The sequence below is a fragment of the Chiloscyllium punctatum genome, chromosome 9 (assembly GCF_047496795.1).
Source record: "Chiloscyllium punctatum isolate Juve2018m chromosome 9, sChiPun1.3, whole genome shotgun sequence".
Classification (NCBI taxonomy): Eukaryota; Metazoa; Chordata; class Chondrichthyes; order Orectolobiformes; family Hemiscylliidae; genus Chiloscyllium; species Chiloscyllium punctatum.
The window spans coordinates 7508772-7529408 of NC_092747.1; the positions used below are offsets into that span (position 1 = coordinate 7508772).

Below are 20637 nucleotides of genomic sequence, written 5' to 3' on the forward strand. Positions count from 1 at the left end.
GGACTGAGGTATGAAGAGAGATTGATTCGGTCAGGATTCTATTCACTGGAGTGTAGAAGAGAGAAGGAGAATCTCATGGAAACCTATAAAATTCACATAGGGTAGATGCAGGAAGGATGTTCCCAAGATTCTGGGGGTAGTGGTGTGGGAGTCCAGAACCAGGGGTCATTGTCCAAAAAGGTTTATCTCTTCACCTTAAGCTGACATGAGGAGAAATCTCTTTACCCGGAGAGCAGGGAGCCTGTTCAATTCCCTGCCGTAGAAAGTAGCTGAGGCCAAAACATTATGTTTTTCAAGGAGGAGGAAGATATAGCTCATGGAGCCAAAGGGATTGAGGGATATGTTGGGGGAAGAGGGAGGAGGATTTGAGTTTGATAATCAGCCATGATCATATTGAATGGTGGAGCAGGTTAGAAGGACTCAATGGCCTACTCCTGCTCCTATCATCAATATTTCTACCTGACTACCTGGCCATCAAGCAGCCACACCGAGACCTCCATCAGGCAGACAGTGGTGAGTACACTCCCACAGGATTGCACCATGTCTCCTCATCATTTACACAAGAGGCTCTCTCCCGTCGGACATACCCTCGGCCTATCGCAGAAAGGCTTCACTAACACTGCCTCAGACCCTGGGGGTGAACTTGATCAAATACTAATACAGGCTCCATTCAAATACTGGCGTTGGCTTTGGAAGGTGAATTTCTGCAGTGCACCTTGTAGATGGTACACACAGCTGCTGCTGAGCGTCGGTGGTGGTGGGAGTGGATTAGCTGTCAATCATACACGCTGCTTAATCCTGGATGGTGTCAAGCTTTTTGGGTGTTGTTGGGGTTGCCCCCATCCAGGTAAGAGGGGAGTATTCCATCACAATCCTGACTTGTGCCTTGTAGATGGTGGACGGGCTTAGGGGAGTCAGGAGGGGAGTTACTTGCCTCTGACCTGTTCTTGTTGTCAATGTGCTGATGTGGTGGATCCAGTTCAGTTTCTGGTTCATGGTAAACCCCTGAATGTTGATAGTGTGAAGTTTTGTTGTTGATAGCACCATTAAATGCAAATGGGGGGGATGGTTAGATTCTGGAGATGGTCATTGCCTGGCATTTGTGTGGCATGAATATTACTAACCACTTTTCAGTCAAAAGCTCCTGGATCAGGACATTGAAAAGTTTTCAGTGTGTTATTAACGTCAGCCACGTTAAATCCCATGAAACAATCTCGTTACACTTACCAGTTGAACTCATTGTAGTCATTGTGTACTTCCCACCAGAAGTAGAACCAAACCAGAGTCATAAAGAAGCCAGTGCAGAGGATAAGGAACCATAACCGCTCCCACTGCAGAGGGAGAGACACAGAGAAACAAGAACACAATCAGTACGCTGAGAATGACAGAACAAATTAATATGTTAACCCACGGCCCTGCCAGCAGGAAGGCCCTAATCCAAACCTACAGGATTAATAAAGTCGCCATCTCCAGAGTGAGCTTTCTTGCCAGTTCAGAAAGAGACACAGACTGTTCAAACTCTGTGCCTCACAACAATGGACACATTCCAGCTCTTCCCCCCCCCCCTACCGACCTCCCAGCTTCCTGTGGAAGATGGAAATTTCACACAAGTTTGGAACAAAACAAGACAGGAGTTTGATAGGTCTTTCTCCTAACTTTCTAACAAGTAATCATCATAGGTGGCACGGTGGCTCAGTGGTTAGCATCACTGCTTCACAGGACTAGGGACCCGGGTTTGATTCCACCCTCGGGTGACTATCTGTGTGGAGCTTGCATGTTCTCCCAGTGTCTGCGTGGTTCCCTGTAGTTGTGGGAGGCGCTATACCAATGCAGATTTGTCTTTTTGCTCAGAAGCCATCGATCAACATGGACGACATGGGCGGCTCAGTGGTTAGCACTGCTGCCTCACAGCATTAGGAACCCAGGTTCGATTCCACTCCCTGGACAACTGTGTGTGTGGACTTTTCAAATCCCTGCTCTGTCTGGGTGGGTTTCCTCCGGGTGGTCCTGTTCCCTCCCACAGTCCAAAGATGTGGGGCGGCACGGTGGCTAGCACTGCTGCCTCATAGCACTAGAGACTCAGCTTCATTTCCCACCTCAGGCGACTGCATATGGAGTTTGCATATTCTCCCTGTGTCTGTGTGGGTTTTCTCCGGGTGCTCTGGTTTCCTCCCACAGTTCAAAAAATGTGCAGGTCAGGTGAATTGGCCATGCTAACTTGCCAGTGTTAGGTGAAGGGGTAAACATAGGGGAATGGGTCTGGGTGGGTTGCGCTTCGACGGGTCGGTGTGGACTTGTTGGGCTGAAGGGCCTGTTTCCACACTGTAACTAATCTAATCATGTACAGGGTGAGGGTGGATTGGCCATGTTAAATTGTCCATAGCTTTCAGGGATATGCAAGCTGGATGGATTACCTATGGGGAATGCAGGGTTAAAGGAGTAGGGTAGGGGGGTGGGGGGGTGGGTCTGGGTGGAGTGTTCCTTGGACTGTCAGTGTGGACTTGATGGGCTGAATGGCTCGCTTCCACACTGTAGGGATTCTAATATGATAGCTCTAGAGGGGGATATTGCACATCACACTCTTTAGAACTTCTCACAGAATGCTGGTTTCATTTTTTACAACACGGATACAAGACATAACGGATTTCTGTTGGTGTTCTGACAACCATCTCCTACCCTTCTTTATCTCACCCAACCAACATATCCATCCTTTCCTTCCTGCATGGAGTGCAGCAGTTTGAGAAGACAGCTCACCCCCACCTTCTCGGGTTAGTGGGGGGGGGGGGGGGGGTGGAAATGGGGGAAGATGCAGAAATAGGGACAGGCAATTAATGCTGCCCCAGTCCACATCACACAAGTCAATAAAGAAAAACACTTGCTCAGCTTAGAGTAAGATGGTGGTGTAGTGCGGTGACTGGCAAGCCAACGGTCCAGGCTAATGCTTACAATACCTGGGTTCAAATCCCAACACCCCAGTTGCAGGACTTTTAAACACAGTTGATTAAAATTAAGGAAACAAAGTTAAAGTTAGCCTTAGTGATGGTGACCATTACAACTGTTGCTAATTAAAAAAAAAATCAACTGATCTGGTTCATGAACATCCTATTGGGAAGGTAATATTATCTTCCTTACCTGGTCTGGCCTACACATGACCCCACACCCACAGCAAATGTGGGTGACTCTGAAATGGCTGAGCACATCACTCAACTCAAGGGTAATTAGGGATGGGAAACAAATACTGGCCTTGCCAGAGATACACATTCCCCATGGGAAGAGAGAAAAGCCCCCTTTACTGCCTCAATCCAACTTCACCTCAGCCCCCGTGTAAGAGAGAACTATGTCTCACAACACAAGACAAAAGAGTCTACAAGACATTGGTTAGGCCACTTTTGGAATATTGTGCGCAACTCTAGTCTCCTTCCTATCAGAAAGATGTTGTGAAACTTGAAAGGGTTCAGAAAAGATTTACAAGGATGCAGCCAGGGTTGGAGGATTTGAGCTAAAGGGAGAGGCTGAACAGGCTGGGGCTGTTTTCCCTGGAGTGTTGGAGGCTGAGGGGTGACCTTATACAGGTCTACAAAATCACGAGGGGCATGGATAGGGGAAATAGACAAGGAGCTTTCACCAGGGTGGGGGAACCAGTGGGCATAGGTTTAGGGCGAGAGGGGAAAAGTTTAAAAGGGACCTAAAGGGCATCTTTTTCACGCAGAGGGCGGTGTGTGTTTGGAATGAGCTGCTAGAGGAAGTGGTGGAGAATAGTACAATTACAGCACTTAAATGGATGGGTACATAAATAGAAAGGGTTTAGAGGGATATGAGTCACATGCTGGCAAATGGGACTCACTCAATTTATTTAGGATATCTGGTCGGCATGGACGAGTTAGAGCGAAGGGTCTGTTTCTGTGCTGTACGACTCTAAGAGTTAATTCTAAAAAGAGATCCCATTGCATCAGCACAGTGCTGGGGGCCCAGTGTCTACTTCATGATGGAATCAATTCAGTCCAGATTTCCTTACTCAGCCACAACCCAAAATAGACAATCGATGAGATTGAGTGAAGGGAGACAGAGGAAGGGCAAACGAGGGAGGAGAGATGGAGAGTGACCTTCCTCAAACTTAATACCCTTCACAGCCTCAGGATCTCTCGAACACTTTACAAATGATGGCATTTTGAGATAATCATCATTTTGGTGAAGGAAACACAACAGCTAATGTCTGCACAGTGCTTGTTACAAAGAACTACACTGGACATGGGTATTACTGGCTGGGCCAACATTTATTACCCGCCCCTAGTTTCCCTTGAGGTGGGGTGAGCTGCCTTCTTGAACCACTGCAGTCCATGTGCTGTATATGAGCCCACAATGCCCTTAGAAAAGGAGATTTTTACCCAGTGACACTGAAGGAACCATGGTAGATTTCCAAATCAGGATGGGAAGTGGCATGGAGGGGAACTTCCAGGTGATGGTGTCCCTATGTATCACGTCCTTCAAGGTGGAAGTGGTCTTGAGTTTGGAAGGTGCTCTCTGAAGATCTTTGATGAGTTTCTGCAGTGTATCTTGTGGATAGTCCATACTGCTGCTACTGAGTGTCAGTGGTGGAGGGAGTGGGTGTTTGTGGATGTGGTGCCAATCAAGCGGGCTGCTTTGGCCTGGATGGTGCTGAGTTTGAAGGTTATTGAAGCTGCACCCATCCAAACAAGTGGGGAGCATCCATCACACCACTCCTACAAACAGCAAAATGATAATCATAAGTGATGTAGCTTAGGGGATAAATATAATCCGAGAATTAGGAGGAATCACTAGTTTATCTACAATCTGCAACAACTCCAAGTTTGATGCCTGTCTCAAAAGAGCCTGCCTCACCCTTCAATACAATCTTGACTGGTTGGACAGTTAATGCCTTTTACCCATCCATTCCTGGTAACCCACGGTAATCAGAAATCTATTAATCTTTACCTCAAACGCACTCAAAAACTGATCCTCTATAACTCTGTGATGGAGGATCTCAAGACTTTATAACCTAAACATGAAGATCAAAGATCAGAAGGTCTGGGGAAGCAAAGAGGAAAGCTCATTGTGATTGGTGCTAGTGAACTGTGTTTCTCCAGTATTGTTCCAATACCCATAACACTCATGTTTGTCTATGTCTGTCTGCAGACGTGTACAGTGATTTAAGAAAGAGGTTAGAGTTTCAGCTGGGAGAACTGTATGTTGACTGTTCATAGTTATTGACCGGTGGTTAGAATTGACTTCTTCATAATAAACAGTAGACCTTGTTAAATACAGAAACTTGATTAGTTTCTGTTCTTCGCTTTGGAGTCCAATTGGCCTGTGCTGACCAAGTAACTGATCACATGATGCTGGGAGAGGGGCCCATATTCTATTGCATGGCCAACGAATATTGAAACAAGAGAGATAATGTGTGGCTATGCAAGAAAGAGTCAAACTCAGATGTACAGCACGAAAAGAGACCCTTTGGTCCAACTCATCCATGCTGACCAGATATCCTAAATTTATCTAGGTTCAATTTGCCAGCATTTAGCCCATATCCCTCTAAACCCTCCATATTAATGTACACATCCAGATGCCTTTTAAATGCTGTAACTGTACCAGCCTCCACCATTTCCCCTGGCAGCTCATTCCATAGACATCACCATTTGTATGAAAACCTACCCCATGAATCCTTTCAAAATCCCCCCTCATCCTAACCTATGCCCCCTAGTTTTGGACTCCCCTACATTGGGGAAAGGACTTTGGCTATTCACCCTTTCCATGCCCCTCATGATCTTATAAACCACTAAAAGGTCACCCCTCAGCCTCCTACACTCCAGGCAAACAGCCCCAGCCTATTCAGCCTCCCCTATAACTCAAGCCCTCCAACCCCAGCAACATCCTAATAAATCCTTTCTTCACCCTTTCAAGTTTAACCACACCTTTCCTATTGCAGGGAGCCCAGAATTGAACACAGTATTCACATCTAAACTATTTATATTAAATGACAAAAAGCAGTGGATCCAGCACTGATCCTGCTGCACACTGCTGGTCACAGGCACCTGGGACAAGGAATGCTGCATTTTGGTCAGGCAAGTCAGGACACGACTTACACACATAATGGAAACAATTGATCAGTTTGTACAAAGGGACCACACAGGTGTGATTGGCTGAATGGCCTCTTTCCATGCACCGCAGAAGGATACAGTACAAGCAGAATATTCATTTGGACTGAATTATATATCAAGCAAATCAGTACCATTGCACAACAGCTCGTATTATTCACTAGTTTAAGAATCTGAAGACCAACCTGGATTAACCTCTCTCCTGTCACTGGTGAAGTTGCTGACTATGGTGGAACACGGTCCTGGAGACTTTACCACGTCTGCAAGTATTCTAAAACTTACAGAATTGTGTTCACTGTTCCCAAAGAAATCCCCCACTACAACTTCTACCAGCTGTCCTGGCTCGTTCTCCAACACCAGGTCCAACGTGGCCCCTTCCCTCGTCGGACTATTGACATACTGCTCTAGAAAACTCTCCTGGACACTCCTTACAAATTCTACCCCATCCAGACCTCTGACACTAAGTGTATCCCAATCAATGTTGGGAAAATTAAAATCCCCCATCACCACTACCTGGTTGCCTCTACATTTTTCCATAATCTGTTTCCCTATTTGTTCTTCTACCTCACTCTCACTGTTAGGAGGTCTGTAATACAGCCCAACAATGTAACTGCACCCTTATTTCTCAGCTCCACCCATAATGCCTCACTACTCAAGCCCTCCATAGTGTCCTCCTTTAGCACAGCCATGATATTATCCCTGACCAGCAATGCAACTTCCCCCCCACCCCCTTTAACCTCACTCCCTCCCTGTCCGGTCTGAAGCATCTATATCCTGGAACATTTAGTTCCCAATCATCATGACCTTCGTTCAACCAAGTCTCTGTGATTGCAATGACATCATACTCCCAGGCACCAATCCAAGCCCTAAGTTCATCTGCCTTACCCACTATATTCCTTGCACTAAAGTAGATGCACTTCAGGCCACCATTTCTTTAGTGTTCTTCTGCTCTCTGCCTACTCTTCCCCTTACTAATGAAAACTTCATAATTCTTATTATAGTCTCCACCTCACTGCCTACTTGTTTTCTCTTCTGGTTCCCAGCCCCCTGCCACATTAGTTTAAAACCTCCCCAACAGCAGTAGCAAAAACTGCCCCAAGGACATTGGTTCCGGTCTGGTTCCGATGTAGACCGTCCCTTTTGTAATAGTTCCACCTTCCCCAGAACCCGTCCCAATGACCAACAATTCTGAACCCCTCCCTTCTAGACCATCTCTCAAGCCACGTGTTCATCCTGCCTAGTTTTTCATTTCTACGCTGGCTAGCACGTGGCACTGTAGTAATCCCTTTGAGGTCCTCCCCTTTAACGTCTCTCCTAACTCCCTGAATTCTTCTCTCAGGACCTCATCATCTCGCTTTCTACTTCTATCGTTGGTGCCTATATGCACCAAGACAACTTGCTGTTCACCCTCCCCTTTTAGAATGCTCTGCAGCCGATCGGTGACATCCCGGGCCCGAGCACCTGGGAGGCAACATACCATCAGGGAGTCCCATTTTCGGCCACAGAACCGCATATCTACTCCCCTCACGATAGTCATAGGGGATTCTATGATCCCAAGAGTCTTTTTCCCACCCTGAACAGCAGTGCCCGCCACAGTGCCATGATCCTGGCAACTGCTGCCCTCCCATGGTGAGCCATCTTCCCCCAACAGTATCCAAAACAGTATACCTGTTTTGGAGGGAGATGACCGCAGGGGACACCTGCACTTCCTTCCTACACTCTTTCTGCGTTTTTGTCAACCATTCACCGTCTCCCTCCCTCAGCAACCCTAACCTGCGGTGTGACCAGTTCACTAAACATACTGTGCACGATCTCCTCAGCATCGTGGGTGCTCCACAGCGAGTCCATCTGTAGCTCCAGAGCCGTCACGCAGTCAAACAAGAGCCGCAACTGGACACACTTCTTGCAAGTGTAAGAGTCCGGAATGTCAGCCACGTTCCTGAGGTCCCACATCAAGCAACAGGCACATGCCACAGGTCTGAGGTCCCCTACCATTGTAAGCCTTAGCTTTACGTGACCTCTCATCTAATCAAACACTGAATTCTTCCATGCCATCTCCAAGCATTGTTAAAAACAACAACTCTAGGTTATAGTCCAACAGATGAAGGAGCAGTGCTCGGAAAGCTCATGCTTCCAAGTAAACCTGTGGGACAATAACCTGGTGTCGTGTGATTTTTAACTTGGTTACACCCCAGTCCAATGCCGATACCTCCATATCATCTCTAAGCAAAGCAGTTAAACAAAAAATAAAGCTCAGTGGTAATGTTGGGTGGTGGGGTTGCAAATCAAAGGAAAGTGGGGGAGGGGGATGCACTGGTAACCCTTAGCAACAGTGTTCCATTGGCTTTGCATCGCCCTTGAGCCTAACAGTTGGCATGAGCAGGCTGGAAGAGCTCGCATGTAAATGTCAGCAGCTGAAAGATGCTTCACTGCTGGGGAAGTGCTAATGTATTCCTCGTCAACACTGCCAGATGATGACTTCAGCCTCCTACACAACAGCTGATTGAGGACAATCTTTGGGAAGTCTGCACTGGTGTCAAAACACTGAAGGTGGAAGCTAGCTTGCTCGCTCGCTCGTCCAAGGCAGGGTGTGCGAAGACAATGGGAAGAGGCTAGGCAGCTACACAGCAAGCTTTCAGCTCCTTTGGCAATGATGCAACAAGCATTAGCTCCTGCAATTTGAGTGGAGAAGTACTTTACAACAGTTAGCTCAGTTGGCTTGAAGACTGGTTCGTGATGCATAGTGTTGCCAATGGCATGGATTCAATTTCCACATCGACTGAATTTACCATGAGCGATTCTCCTTCTCATACAGAGTCATGCAGCACTCTCCACTTCGGTCCAATCAGTCCACGCTGACCATGTTCCCAAACTAAACTAGATCCACTTGCCTTCGTTTAGCCCATATTCCTCCAAACGTTTTCCATTTATATACTTTTCCAAAATGTCTTTTAAATGTTGTCAGTGTAGCGGGATCCACCAATTCCTCTGCCAGTTCTTTCCACACACAAATCACGGTCAAAAAGTTGCCCCCCCATGACTTTTTTAAAATCTTTCTCCTCTCACCTTAAAAGTACGCCCCCTAGTTTTGCCCTCCCCGCCCCCTTATTCACCTTATCCATGCCCCTCAAGATTTTATAAGCCACTATATGGTCAATCCTCAATCTCTGCTTCAGTGGAAGAAAAAAGTCCGAGCCTATTTTTATAACTCGGACCGTCCAACCCCAGCATCCTGGTAAATTTTTTCTGAACCCTCTCCAGCTTAATAACATCCTTTTTATAACAGGATGAACAGCAGTACACACAGTACTCCAAAAGAGGCCTCACCAATGTCCTGCATAACCTTAACTTGATGTGCTAACTCCTATATTCAAAAGGTCTGATCAATTAAGGCATGCGTGCTAACCGTCTATCTACCCAGTGAATCCTGAAAACAGGTTAAATGAATTCGAACAAGCCACTTGACAATGGGGAGAGCAAGGGGTTAAAGGCAAACTGCTTGTGGTCAACTCCTGCCGCAAAGTTACAGAGGTGCAGAAAGCACCTCAGTCCTTAAAAAGGTTACGTTCCCCCTTCATTGCCACCAGGAGTTAATTACAGCAATCAGCATGTCTGCAGAAACCAACAACAGGATGTCTGAAACTGAAACTCCTCTCGTCTGGGGCTGGAACTGTTTCAGTAGGAGAGAAAATAGCATCCCTCAACAGATGGGGTGAGACGTTCTAATTGCAGGTCTGTGTTGACCATGCTCACAAACACTGGTTACAGTGACACAGCTCATCAACAAAAGATGGCGAATGAGGGTGAGAGCCAAGAGAAATGAGAGAATGCCGCATACAAAGCTGTCATTCCCCACCTCCACACGACAGCTCCTCTCGAATAACATGCACCATTCCGATGCCTCGGTGCACATCAACTTCTCGGTCCAGAGAGCATGGAGAGTCCATGTTCCCACTCTCCAACAGCAAGCTCAGACATGGTTCGGGGGCACTTCTCCGATCTCTTCAAAGCAGAAGGTTGTGGGTTCAAATCCCATCCAGAGGTTTGAGCACACATCTTTGTCTTACGCTCACACCGCAGTACACCACTGCACTTTGAGGTACCACAGGACATAGAAGCAGAAGTAGGCCATTCGGCCCATCGAGTATATGATACCATTTCTAATAACCCTCAACTCCACTTTCTCATAACTTTCAGTTCCTTCAGTGATTAAAAACCCATCTCAGCCTTGAATATACTGAATGACCCAGCCTCAATAGCAGTCTGTGATAGAGAATTCCACAGATTCACTCCCCTCAGGTGAGAAGAAATTCCTCCTCATCTGTCTTTAAATGTGCAACCCCTTATTGCAAGTTGATGCCCCCTGGTCTTAGACTCTCCGATAAGGGGAAACACCCTTTCCACATCTACTCTGTCAAATCACCTGAGAATCCTGCATGGTTCAAAATGGTCATCTCCCACATTTGTCTGAACTCAAGTGAGTACCATCCCTCTACTCAATCTCTCCTCATAAGGCAATCCATTTATACTCAGTATCAGCCAAGTGAACCTTCTCTGGACCGCCTCTAATGTCAGTCTATCTTTCCTTAGATAGGGGTCCAAAACTCTTCACAGTATTCCAGCTGTGGTCAGACTAAAGCCTGGTATAGTTTTAGTAAAACCTCCCTGTTTTGAAATGCCATTCCCTTTGAAATAAAGACCAACATTCTGCTCCAAACAACCCCACCTTCCAGTTGCTAGCTTTTTCCAATTCCCGTTCCAACGTCCTTGGCAACATGTCCATCCTGTGCCCCCTCCACCGTCAAAATGAGACCACACACAAACTGGAGGAACACCACCTCATATTCCACCTCAGAACCTGACAGCCCAATGGCCTCAACATTGAGTCCACCAACTTCAAAACCTCCCCATCTCAAATTTCATCCCAGGCTCAGCCCTCCTTCTCCACCCATCCCTTTGACCTGACCAATCTTGTCCATCTTCCCTCTCACCTATCTGCTTGACCCTTTCCACGGACCAATCACAAAAAACCCCAACCTACATCCACCCAGCACTACTTACCTCCCCACACCCCAGCCCCACCTCCCCTCCCTCTATTTATTTCTAAGCTTCCTTTCCCCACCCCCCAACGAGTCCTGAAAAGGTCCTAACCTGAAATGTCAACTCCCCTGCTCCTCCGATGTTGTCTGACCTGTTGGGCTTTTCCAGCTCCACATTTTATCAATCTTGCTTACCTTATTGTATACCTGTTGAACTAGAGGACACCCAGATCCCTCTGCAATGCATCTTTTCACAGGCTTTCTCCATTGAAGAAATATCCAGATCCTCCATTCTTTGACACAGGGCGCAATCTCACACATGTCAAATTAAATTGCATCGGCCAAGATGCTGCCCTTAGACTCTGTCTTCCTCATAACTTAGCCTCCCAACTATTTGTAGGTCATCTACAAACTTGGCTAAATTACATTCACTTCCCTCCAAGTCATTACTATGTATTGGGTATAATGGGGTCCCAGTACTGATCCCTGCAGCACTCCACTAGTTACAGGTTACCACTCTGAAAAGATCCCTCAATCCCAATTCTCTGGCTTCTAATAGTTAGTCAATCTTCTATCTGAATATCACCATCACCCTGGGTTCTTTTATTAAATAGCCCTTCATGTGCTCCCTTTGTCAACTAGGAGAAAGTGAGGACTGCAGATGCTGGAGATCAGAGCTGAAAATGTGTTGCTGGAAAAGCGCAGCAGGTCAGGCAGCATCAAAGGAAATGTCGATTCTCCTGTTCCTTTGCAACAGGAGAATCGACGTTTCCTTTGATGCTGCCTGACCTGCTGTGCTTTTCCAGCAACACATTTTTAAGACCCCTTTGTCAAGTACCTTCTGGAAACCCAAATATATTACATCTACTGAGCCCCCACCCCTTTATCTATTCTTCATTCCCTTCCTGGGCAGGATATGGTCTTTGCTGTGGGTTGTGAACTATCTGCCTTTGTGCAGCAACAGTGGTTTGCGTTAAACTCAGTTTCCAGTCCAAAAATCTTTCAGCGAAACCCCGTTTCCCACCTTACCAACTTTACTGGTACCAATGTGGACTATGAGGAAAGGGGTGGGGAGGGAGATATTGAAAAGTGGATCTAACAGCTCCCACTCCAAGTCCCTCTCCAACCCCAAAAAGATGTCCTCAGCCTTGGCACTGGGCAGCCAACATAGCTGCTGGGACCCTCACCGACTGCAGTACAGAACAATATCTAGCTCCCTCAATATACTGTCCATTACCATTAGTATAGTTTTATTTCCTCCCAGCACTTCCCTGTACCACTGGGCCATCATCAGTTCACTCACTCTCCCAGAGATTGAATTGGAGCCCATTCCACCTTCATATGTGATCTCAAAGAGGAGTTTAAGAAAAGGAGCTAACCAGAGGTACTGGAAATTGACAATAGGCATGTGTGATTAAAAAAAAGCATTGGCACGCTTGTTGGTAACACTCAGCGACCAATCAGCCTCCTCTCCAAATTCCATCTGCTTTTCGTCTAACAGTGAGCGTGTGCGAGTACCACCTAGAGCTGGGTCTGGGAACTGGTGTTGGGATAATGTGCTTTATCAATCCGTGAGCTCCCACCATCGCACCAGGGTCCTCACCTGGAGGCTCACTGTTTGCAAAGTTTCACTCTGCCTCATGCATCGCAGCTTCTCTAAAGCAACAAACAGAAGTCATATTCACGTAGCCCTTTTAAACATAGAAATATATAAGTTAGGAGCTGGTGTAGGCCGTTCAATCCCTTGAGACTGCTCCACCATTCAGTACGATCATGGCTGAGCAAAGTCAACATCCTAATCCCACCTTCCCCATCATATCCTTTGATCCCTTTAGCCACAAGAGCTGTAATTTACCCCTTCCTCGAAAACACAATGATTGGACCTTAACTGCTTTCTGTGGTAGTGAACTCCACAGGCTCAGCACTCTCTGGGTGAAGAAATTTCCTCTCATCTCAGTCCAGAAAGGTTTATCCGCGATCCTTAAACTACAGCCACTGGTTCTGAACACCCCCGTTATCAAGAATACCCTTCTTGTGACCAATCACTCCCCACCCCTCCCAAGGCATTTCAGAGGTGCATTAGCAGGCTCCAGAAGTGACCCAGGGTCAAAGGGCAGGTGGCCAAAATGTTGGGTCAAGGAGGCAGGTTTTAAGGAGCGACTGAAAGCCGGAAGGAGAAACCAAGAGATTTCTGACAGAGAAAGGCAGGACAAAAATTAGGGACACGCAACGCTGGAAGAACATGAATCCATGGGAGGGCTAAGCAGCTGGAGAAGGTGACAGAGATTGAGGTGGGGAAGGGAACTGCACAGAAAGATACAGGTTGAAAAGGCAAAGTATTGTTCTATGCCAGTCCATGAGCGAACACAGGAAGTCATGGGTCAATTGGAATTGGGCAATTGTATACAATGTCAGCCAGGTATTAGATGAGCTCATGTACAGACAGTGCCCAGGGGGCACAGAAATAGTCAGGAATATCAGCCCATTAAATATAACGTGGTACTGAGCCACATTGGGAAAGATTACGAAGTTCATCTGAAAAGATGATTCTCCAAGATTACCCGAAAGCTTGTTCAAAGAGTAAGGTTTACAAAGTGCCTCAAAAGTAGACAAGCAAAAGCAATTTAGTGAGGGAATCCCATGTCAACAACACATCATTTAAGTAGCACCCTGTAATGTCGCGAACGGTCTCTCAGGAGGAATTATTAGTTACCATTTCTGTAACCATTTCTGCTCCTCTGCCTTACAGAGGGAAGTTGACAGTAAAAATGGAATCTCATGTCATTTAAGGCAGTGTCAAGGTAAAACACAGCCAGGCACCATGTTAACTCTTGTTCTGCCCTGTGACAAAACTCCACACCAATGTCAGAATAATATTCCAGAGCGTGGTGTTTGGCAGCCTTTCCACTTCTCACACTGATCCTTCTGTGGTTTCTCCATGTGACAATATCACCCAATATGACACAAACAAAAATAAAACTTCCAATTCTATAGTAACCTCAGAACAACCCAAAGCTCCTTTTAACCAGAGATGTATGCTTTATAGAATTAGAATCCCCAGTGTGGAAACAGGCCCTTCAGCCCAACAAGTCCACACCTACCCTCCGAAGAGTAACCCACCCAGACCCATTACCCTACCTTATATTTACCCCTGATTAATGCATCTAACCTACACATCTGTCAATAGTATGGGCAATTTAGCATGGCCAATTCACCTAACCTGTATATCTTCAGATTGTGGGAGGAACTGGAGCACCTGGAAGAAATCCAGGCAGACATGGGGAGAATATCTGTGTGGAATTTGCACAGTGGCCTGGGATTGGAATCGAACCTGGGCCCCAGGCGCTGTGAGGCAGTAGTGCTAATGAACCATCGTGCTGCCCCTAAATGTCAGTTTCGAAACCACAACACCATGATGGCTGGGAATTGAACCCAGGTCCACTACTTGGAAGGCAGCTCTGCTATCACCCTATCTTATCTCATCATAGTTATTGAATATTGGCCCTTACACAACCATCAATTGTTAAAACTCATCTTAATCACTTGTTCTTTAGGGAAGGAAATGTATTTGTTTTGAAATGTAGCCACTTCTGTGACCCAGGAAAAGCAGTGGCAGGGACATTGAGTCATCAGGTAAACGATAAATATTGGGTGTAGGACACTGGGGAAAAGGGTCCTCTTTTCTTCCAAAGTACATCCAATATCCAATTGAGGGGGAAGATGGATTCTCATCAAAGAGACAGTACTACCTTTCCAGTGCTCTGGTCTAAGTGTCCGCTAAGAAGCACAAAATGATACGTTTTTGGACAGGAGACCACTGAAAAGACAATACAAAACAGGGGGGACAATTCCAAAGTGGGGTCCAGGAGCAGAAGGAGCTGAGTGATTATGTGCACCAATCATTGAAGGTAGCAGGGCCAGAGGAGAGAGCAGCTAAAAAAGCAAAACAAACATTCTCACTTTTATTAATAGGGGCATGGAGTACAAGAGCAAGGAGGAGGCACTGGGTTCCAATCCCACCACCACAGATGGTTAAAAATTTCAATTCAATTTTTTAAAATCCAGAAGCTAGCTAATGGAGACTATGTGACCACTGTCAAAACAAAAAGGTCACAGGTTTAAGGTGAGTGGGGAAGATTTAAAAAGGACCTGAGGGGCAGTGTTTTCGCACAAAGGGTCGTGTGTGCATGGAATGAGCTGCCAGAGAAAGTGGAGGAGGCTAGTACAATTAAAATATTCAAAAGGCATCTGGATGGGTATATGAATAGGAAGGGTTTACAGGGATATGGGCCAAGTGCTGACAAATAGGATGAGAATGTTGGTCCTATGGGTCTTTTTCTGTGCTGCACAACTATGACCCTAAAATTGCAGTAGGAACCCATCTGGTTCACCAATGCCCTCTGGGAAGGATTTGCCATCCTTACTACATGTGACTCCAGATGTGGTTGACATTTCACTGCCCACTGGGGGGGGGGGGGGGGGGGGGGGGGGGGGGGGCGGAAAGAGTAGTCTGGGGATTGCTTGCCTAGCCAGCAATGCCCATATTACAGGAGCATTTTTTTGAAAAAAATCTCTGAAATGTTTGTAATTTACTCCAGGTCAAAAACCCCCTCCCCCCAAACATCTCCACACCAGCTGCATTGAAGGGCGCCCTTCTGGATGAAACCCCTCTGTCAACTCCTTCTCCTTCTCAACCCCCACAAAGACAGGAAATAAAACAAGCTCTGAACTATTAAATTGCCGCCAGAAGTCTGTCTGTGCAATCTTGTTAACAAAGGCTGTAAGCTTTCAGTTTCAGACGCAGTCCTTGTGTTGTGGCTTTGCTGTCACCAGATGCTGAGTGAAAGAATTCCATTCACAAAAGCTTTCTGCAGAGTTAGAAGATTATTGGTGCCAGCAGGGCTGTGTCTTAATAATGTGCCACCTAATACCTTTATTGACTGAAGGATTCACAAGAAATGTCCGACAGCCTGAACTAAAATGGGAACAGTAAATGAACACGACACAGCACATTATCCACATGTCCCCTGAAGGCTATGTTTCACTCTCGTTTCTCCGCAGAATTCAATTTCTCTTCTCCTCAGTGGTGTCAATTATGGACATGGCACAATACATTGTCGCGATCTTCCCTCAAGATAGAGCAATGTAATTGCACTGGGAGGGGGTGCAGAGGAGATTCACCAGGAAGCTGCCTGGGATGGGGCAGTTTAGTGACGAAGAGAGGATAGATAAGCTCGGATTGTTTGTGTATATAAAAATATAGAAGATAGGAACAGGAGGAGGCTACTTGGCCCTTCAAGCCTGCTCTGCCATTCATCACAATCATGGTTGATTGTCCAACTCAATAGCCTAACCCTGCTTTCTCCCATAACCTTTGATCCCATTCGCCCCAATGGCTATATCTAGCTGCCCCTTGAATACATTCAATGTTTTGGCATCAACTAATTCCTGTGGTAATGAATTCCACAGGACCACTACTCTTCGGATGAAGAAATGCCTCCTTAACTCCATCCTAAAAAGGTCCACCCCGAATCCTCAGACTGTGACTCCTGGTTCTAGATGCACCCACCATGGGGAACATCCTCCCTGCATCTACCCTGTTAGAATTTCATAAGTCTTCATGAGACCTCCTCCACCCTGCCAACCCCCCACACCCCCCACCATCTCTGGAATCTTCACTACACTCCAAAGCAGAGAAGGCTGACGGTGGGGGGGGGGGGGGGGGGGGAGGGGAACCTGATAGAAGGGTATAAGATGATGAGGAGCATTGATAGGGTGGACAGAAAGCAACTGTTCTCATTAGTTGAAGGGTCAATAACACAGGAGCATCATTTTAAAAAGGTGAAAGGCAGAATACTTAGAGGGAATTTGAGGCAAATATCTTTCACCCAGGAGGATAGTGGGGATCTGGAACGCACTGCCTGAGAGGGGAAACCTCACAACCTTTAATAAGTACTTGGAATGATCACTTGGAATATCATAACATTCAAGGCTATGGGCCAAGTGCTGGAAAGTGTCGACAGTTTTCATACAGACTCAACAGGCCAAAGGGCCTCTATGACTTTTTACGTCTCCATGATTTTGGAATATTGTACATTCCACACCCCTCACCTTGGGAATATGGAAACACTGCAAATCCCATGCAGTGCTCCCTTGCAGCTTCCCCTCTCCCAGAATACCGGAATATTAAGAAAAGATCCGATATTAAATCGTGAAAGGAGAAATTAGGACAGGTAATCAAAAGCTGGTTTGTAAGGAATGTCTTAAAGGAAGGGGGAGAGGGAGAGAAAGACACAGAGACAGAGCGGTAGAATGCTTTAGTGAAGAATTCTCAAATTAGGTCCATACGATCAGATGAGACATCCCCCAATGGCGGGGCATCTAAAACTGCAGCTTTATCGCTCCTACCAAAGTGAACAATTTAACATTGTCCAACATTATAATCAAATTGGCAGATTTTTACCCACTCACTGCACCTCTCTTTCTTGGTCTGTAACTGGAGTACTCTTCATGACAGTTCCTCCTTTTCTTGTCTCTGTGCCCTTGATCCTATTTTCTAATTCATTGATATGACCCCAACCCCCGCCTCGAGCCTATTCCACCATTCAAGTTGATTTATAGTCATCGTCATAGAGATGTACATTACGGAAACAGACCCTTCGGTCCAACCCGCCCATGCTGACCAGATATCCCAACCCAATCTAGTCCCACCTGCCAGCACTTGGCCCATATCCCTCCAAACTCTTCCTATTCATATACCCATCCAAATGCATCTTCAATGTTGCAATTGTACCAGCCTCCACCACTTCCTCTGGCAGCTCATTCCATACACATACCACCCTCTGCGTGAAAAAGATGCCGCTTAGGTCTCTTTTATATCTTTCCCCTCTCACCCTAAACCTATGCCCTCTAGTTCTGGACTCCCCCACCCCAGGGAAAAGACTGTCTATTTACCCTATCCATGCCCCTCATGATTTTGTAAACCTCTATAAGGTCACCCCTCAGCTTCCGACACTCCAGGGAAGACAGCCCCAGCCTGTTCAGCCTCTCCCTATAGCTGAGTTGACACTCCTCACAACCATTTTCCTGTCCTTTCTCTGTAACCTTTGATTCTGCAACTGATCAAGGATCCCTCAGACTTTAATATACACAAAGACTCTGTCCCCACAGCTCCCTGCGATAAGGAGTCCCAAAGACAAAGACAATCAGTTTAAGATTTAGGCATATGCTCTGGCCAATGAGCCAAACACAATCTGCTTCTCCTTCCCACAATAACCTTTTATGTGGCACCTTGTCTAACACCTTCCTGAATTCCAGGTCCAGCACGTGTACAGACTCCACCTTCATCCACACCACATTACGTCTTCGTTTAACCAATTTATTGGAGTTAATTAGGATTTACCTTCCACTAAACAATGCTGACTCTTTGCGAATTGCATTTTTCCATGTATGCAGCGATAATCTCTCCAATGATTGATTATAACGCTTTCCCCATGATCCTGGTTGTTTTCTGTCTTCTCCCAACTTGAACAGAAAAGGGTTAAATTTATTACATTCCAGTCTGCTGGAACCAGACCAAAATATTGACTTCTCCACCTCCTGAGGCTGCCTGGCTTGCTGCGTTCTTCCAGCCTCCTGCTTGGACTCCAGTATCTGCACTTCTTTTGTCTCAGAACTAGAATCCAGCAACTAATCTCTCATAAACCACCCTCTTGGAGACCAGAGGAGGAAGCCCATCGGACTCAGGGACCTGGCAATCCACAGCACCATCACTTTGGTCAATGCTGCTTCACTCCGTTCCTTCCACATCCTCATTCACATCTATTCCGAGATGTTTAGCATATCCTCTGTAGCGAAGGGAGAGGCAAAACATCTGATTGTTGCATCTGCTATTTCATTACCTGCGATTAACTTGCCATTCTTACTCTCCAGAGGACCAACACTCAATTTACTTACTCTTTCATTAGATATCTGTGGAAACTCTTGCATCCATTTTTACATTTCTAGCTAACTTTCTCTAGTACACTGTCCTCATTAATCTTTCAGTCATTCCCTGCCATCCTTTACATTCTGTAACTATATCTGGAGGTCAATCGGCTCAGTTGGTGGGAAGATTTAGGGGTTCATTTCCTGCACCACCATGAAAGCTCCAACCACACCAGAAACGTGGTGATCCCCATCTGAAACCACTACCAGTCATCTCTCTGTCTAATGACAGCATTGTTCAATGGTCCTCTGCAATATGATCTTTACCTGCTCTTTGTTGTAATTTCGGAAACATAGCATCCAATTTACACACAGCAAATTCCCACAAATAGCACTGTAGTAATAACCAGTTAATCCAGTGTTGGTGGCAGAATGCAAGAGCAGGGATGTACTGCTGAGGTGGTATAGGGCTGTGGTCAGTCTGCATTCAGAATATTGTGAGGTGTTTTGGGTCCCATGTCTAAGGTAGGGTGTGCAGGCCTTGGAGAGGGTCCAGAAGAGGCTTACAAGAAATGATCCCAGGGATGAACAGCTCATCATATGGGGAGCGGTTGGTGACTCTGGGTCTAAATGGATAGAGTTGAGAAGGATTGGGGGCCCGGGGTGGTTGCGGAATCTGATTGAAACTTGTAGAATACTAAATGGATACAACAGATATGGAGAAGATATTTCCACCAGGAGGAGAGACTAAGAACCGAGGGCACAGTCTCAGAGTGAAGGAATGGCCCTTTCGAACTGATATGAGCAGGAATTCCCTCAGCCAGAGGGTGGTGAATCTGTATCACCAATTTCCACAAAGGGCTGTGGAGGTCAAGTCATTGAATGTATTTAAACAGAGAGAGGTTTTGATTGGCAAGGGGATCAAGGATGAATGGGGTAGAGAATCATATCAGCCATGATCCAGCGGTGGAAGAGATTTGATGAGCTGAATGTCCTAATTCTGCTCCATGATGGTCTGATGATCAATGTTCACCAGTACACTCCCTGCTCCTGCATCATGTGATGGGCTATTTGTCACTTTGCGTCACAAACCAACCCCCAGCCAATTGAGCTAACCAACAATGGCTACATTCCAGGTGCAACTTGTCAACTGTAAAATAATATGGATGTGAAGGGTGCTACGTCAATGCAAGCTTTCTTTCTTCTTTACAAGGCTGTGTCAGCCACTTTCAGCAGACGAAATTGGCTGGACACGGTATAACATTTCACATGAACTTCAGCCTGCTTTATAAAGTGCTCTTATTCACGTGCTGTGGAGTGTTTACAGGAAAGCAATTAGGGCTTGCAAGGAACTTAATGCCCTGGTTCACATTCTCAGATAACGGTCTCATAAAATCATGGAACGAACAGAAATATTTCTTAGTAAAAGCTCTGCTGGAGCACTAAACCCAACAACGGTAAAGACAGTGCCCACAATGCCCAGCAGCCTCTAGTAGCTCATGATCAGTCTCTCCAGCCACTTACATCCAAGGCTACACAAAACGTTCCACGCCCTCCCA

At 46.2% G+C, this 20637-nt stretch overlaps 1 protein-coding gene across 2 annotated transcripts in view; it reads right to left on the reverse strand.

The window, feature by feature from the left end:
- LOC140481117 (glycerophosphodiester phosphodiesterase domain-containing protein 5-like) overlaps positions 1-20637 on the reverse strand; it is a 217230-nt gene that overhangs the window by 80912 nt on the left and 115681 nt on the right. For both annotated transcript variants that reach the window (XM_072576807.1, XM_072576808.1), the window contains exon 3: positions 1228-1331. In XM_072576807.1, coding sequence (XP_072432908.1) covers positions 1228-1331 — 104 coding nt within the window. The remainder of the gene's footprint in view (positions 1-1227; positions 1332-20637) is intronic.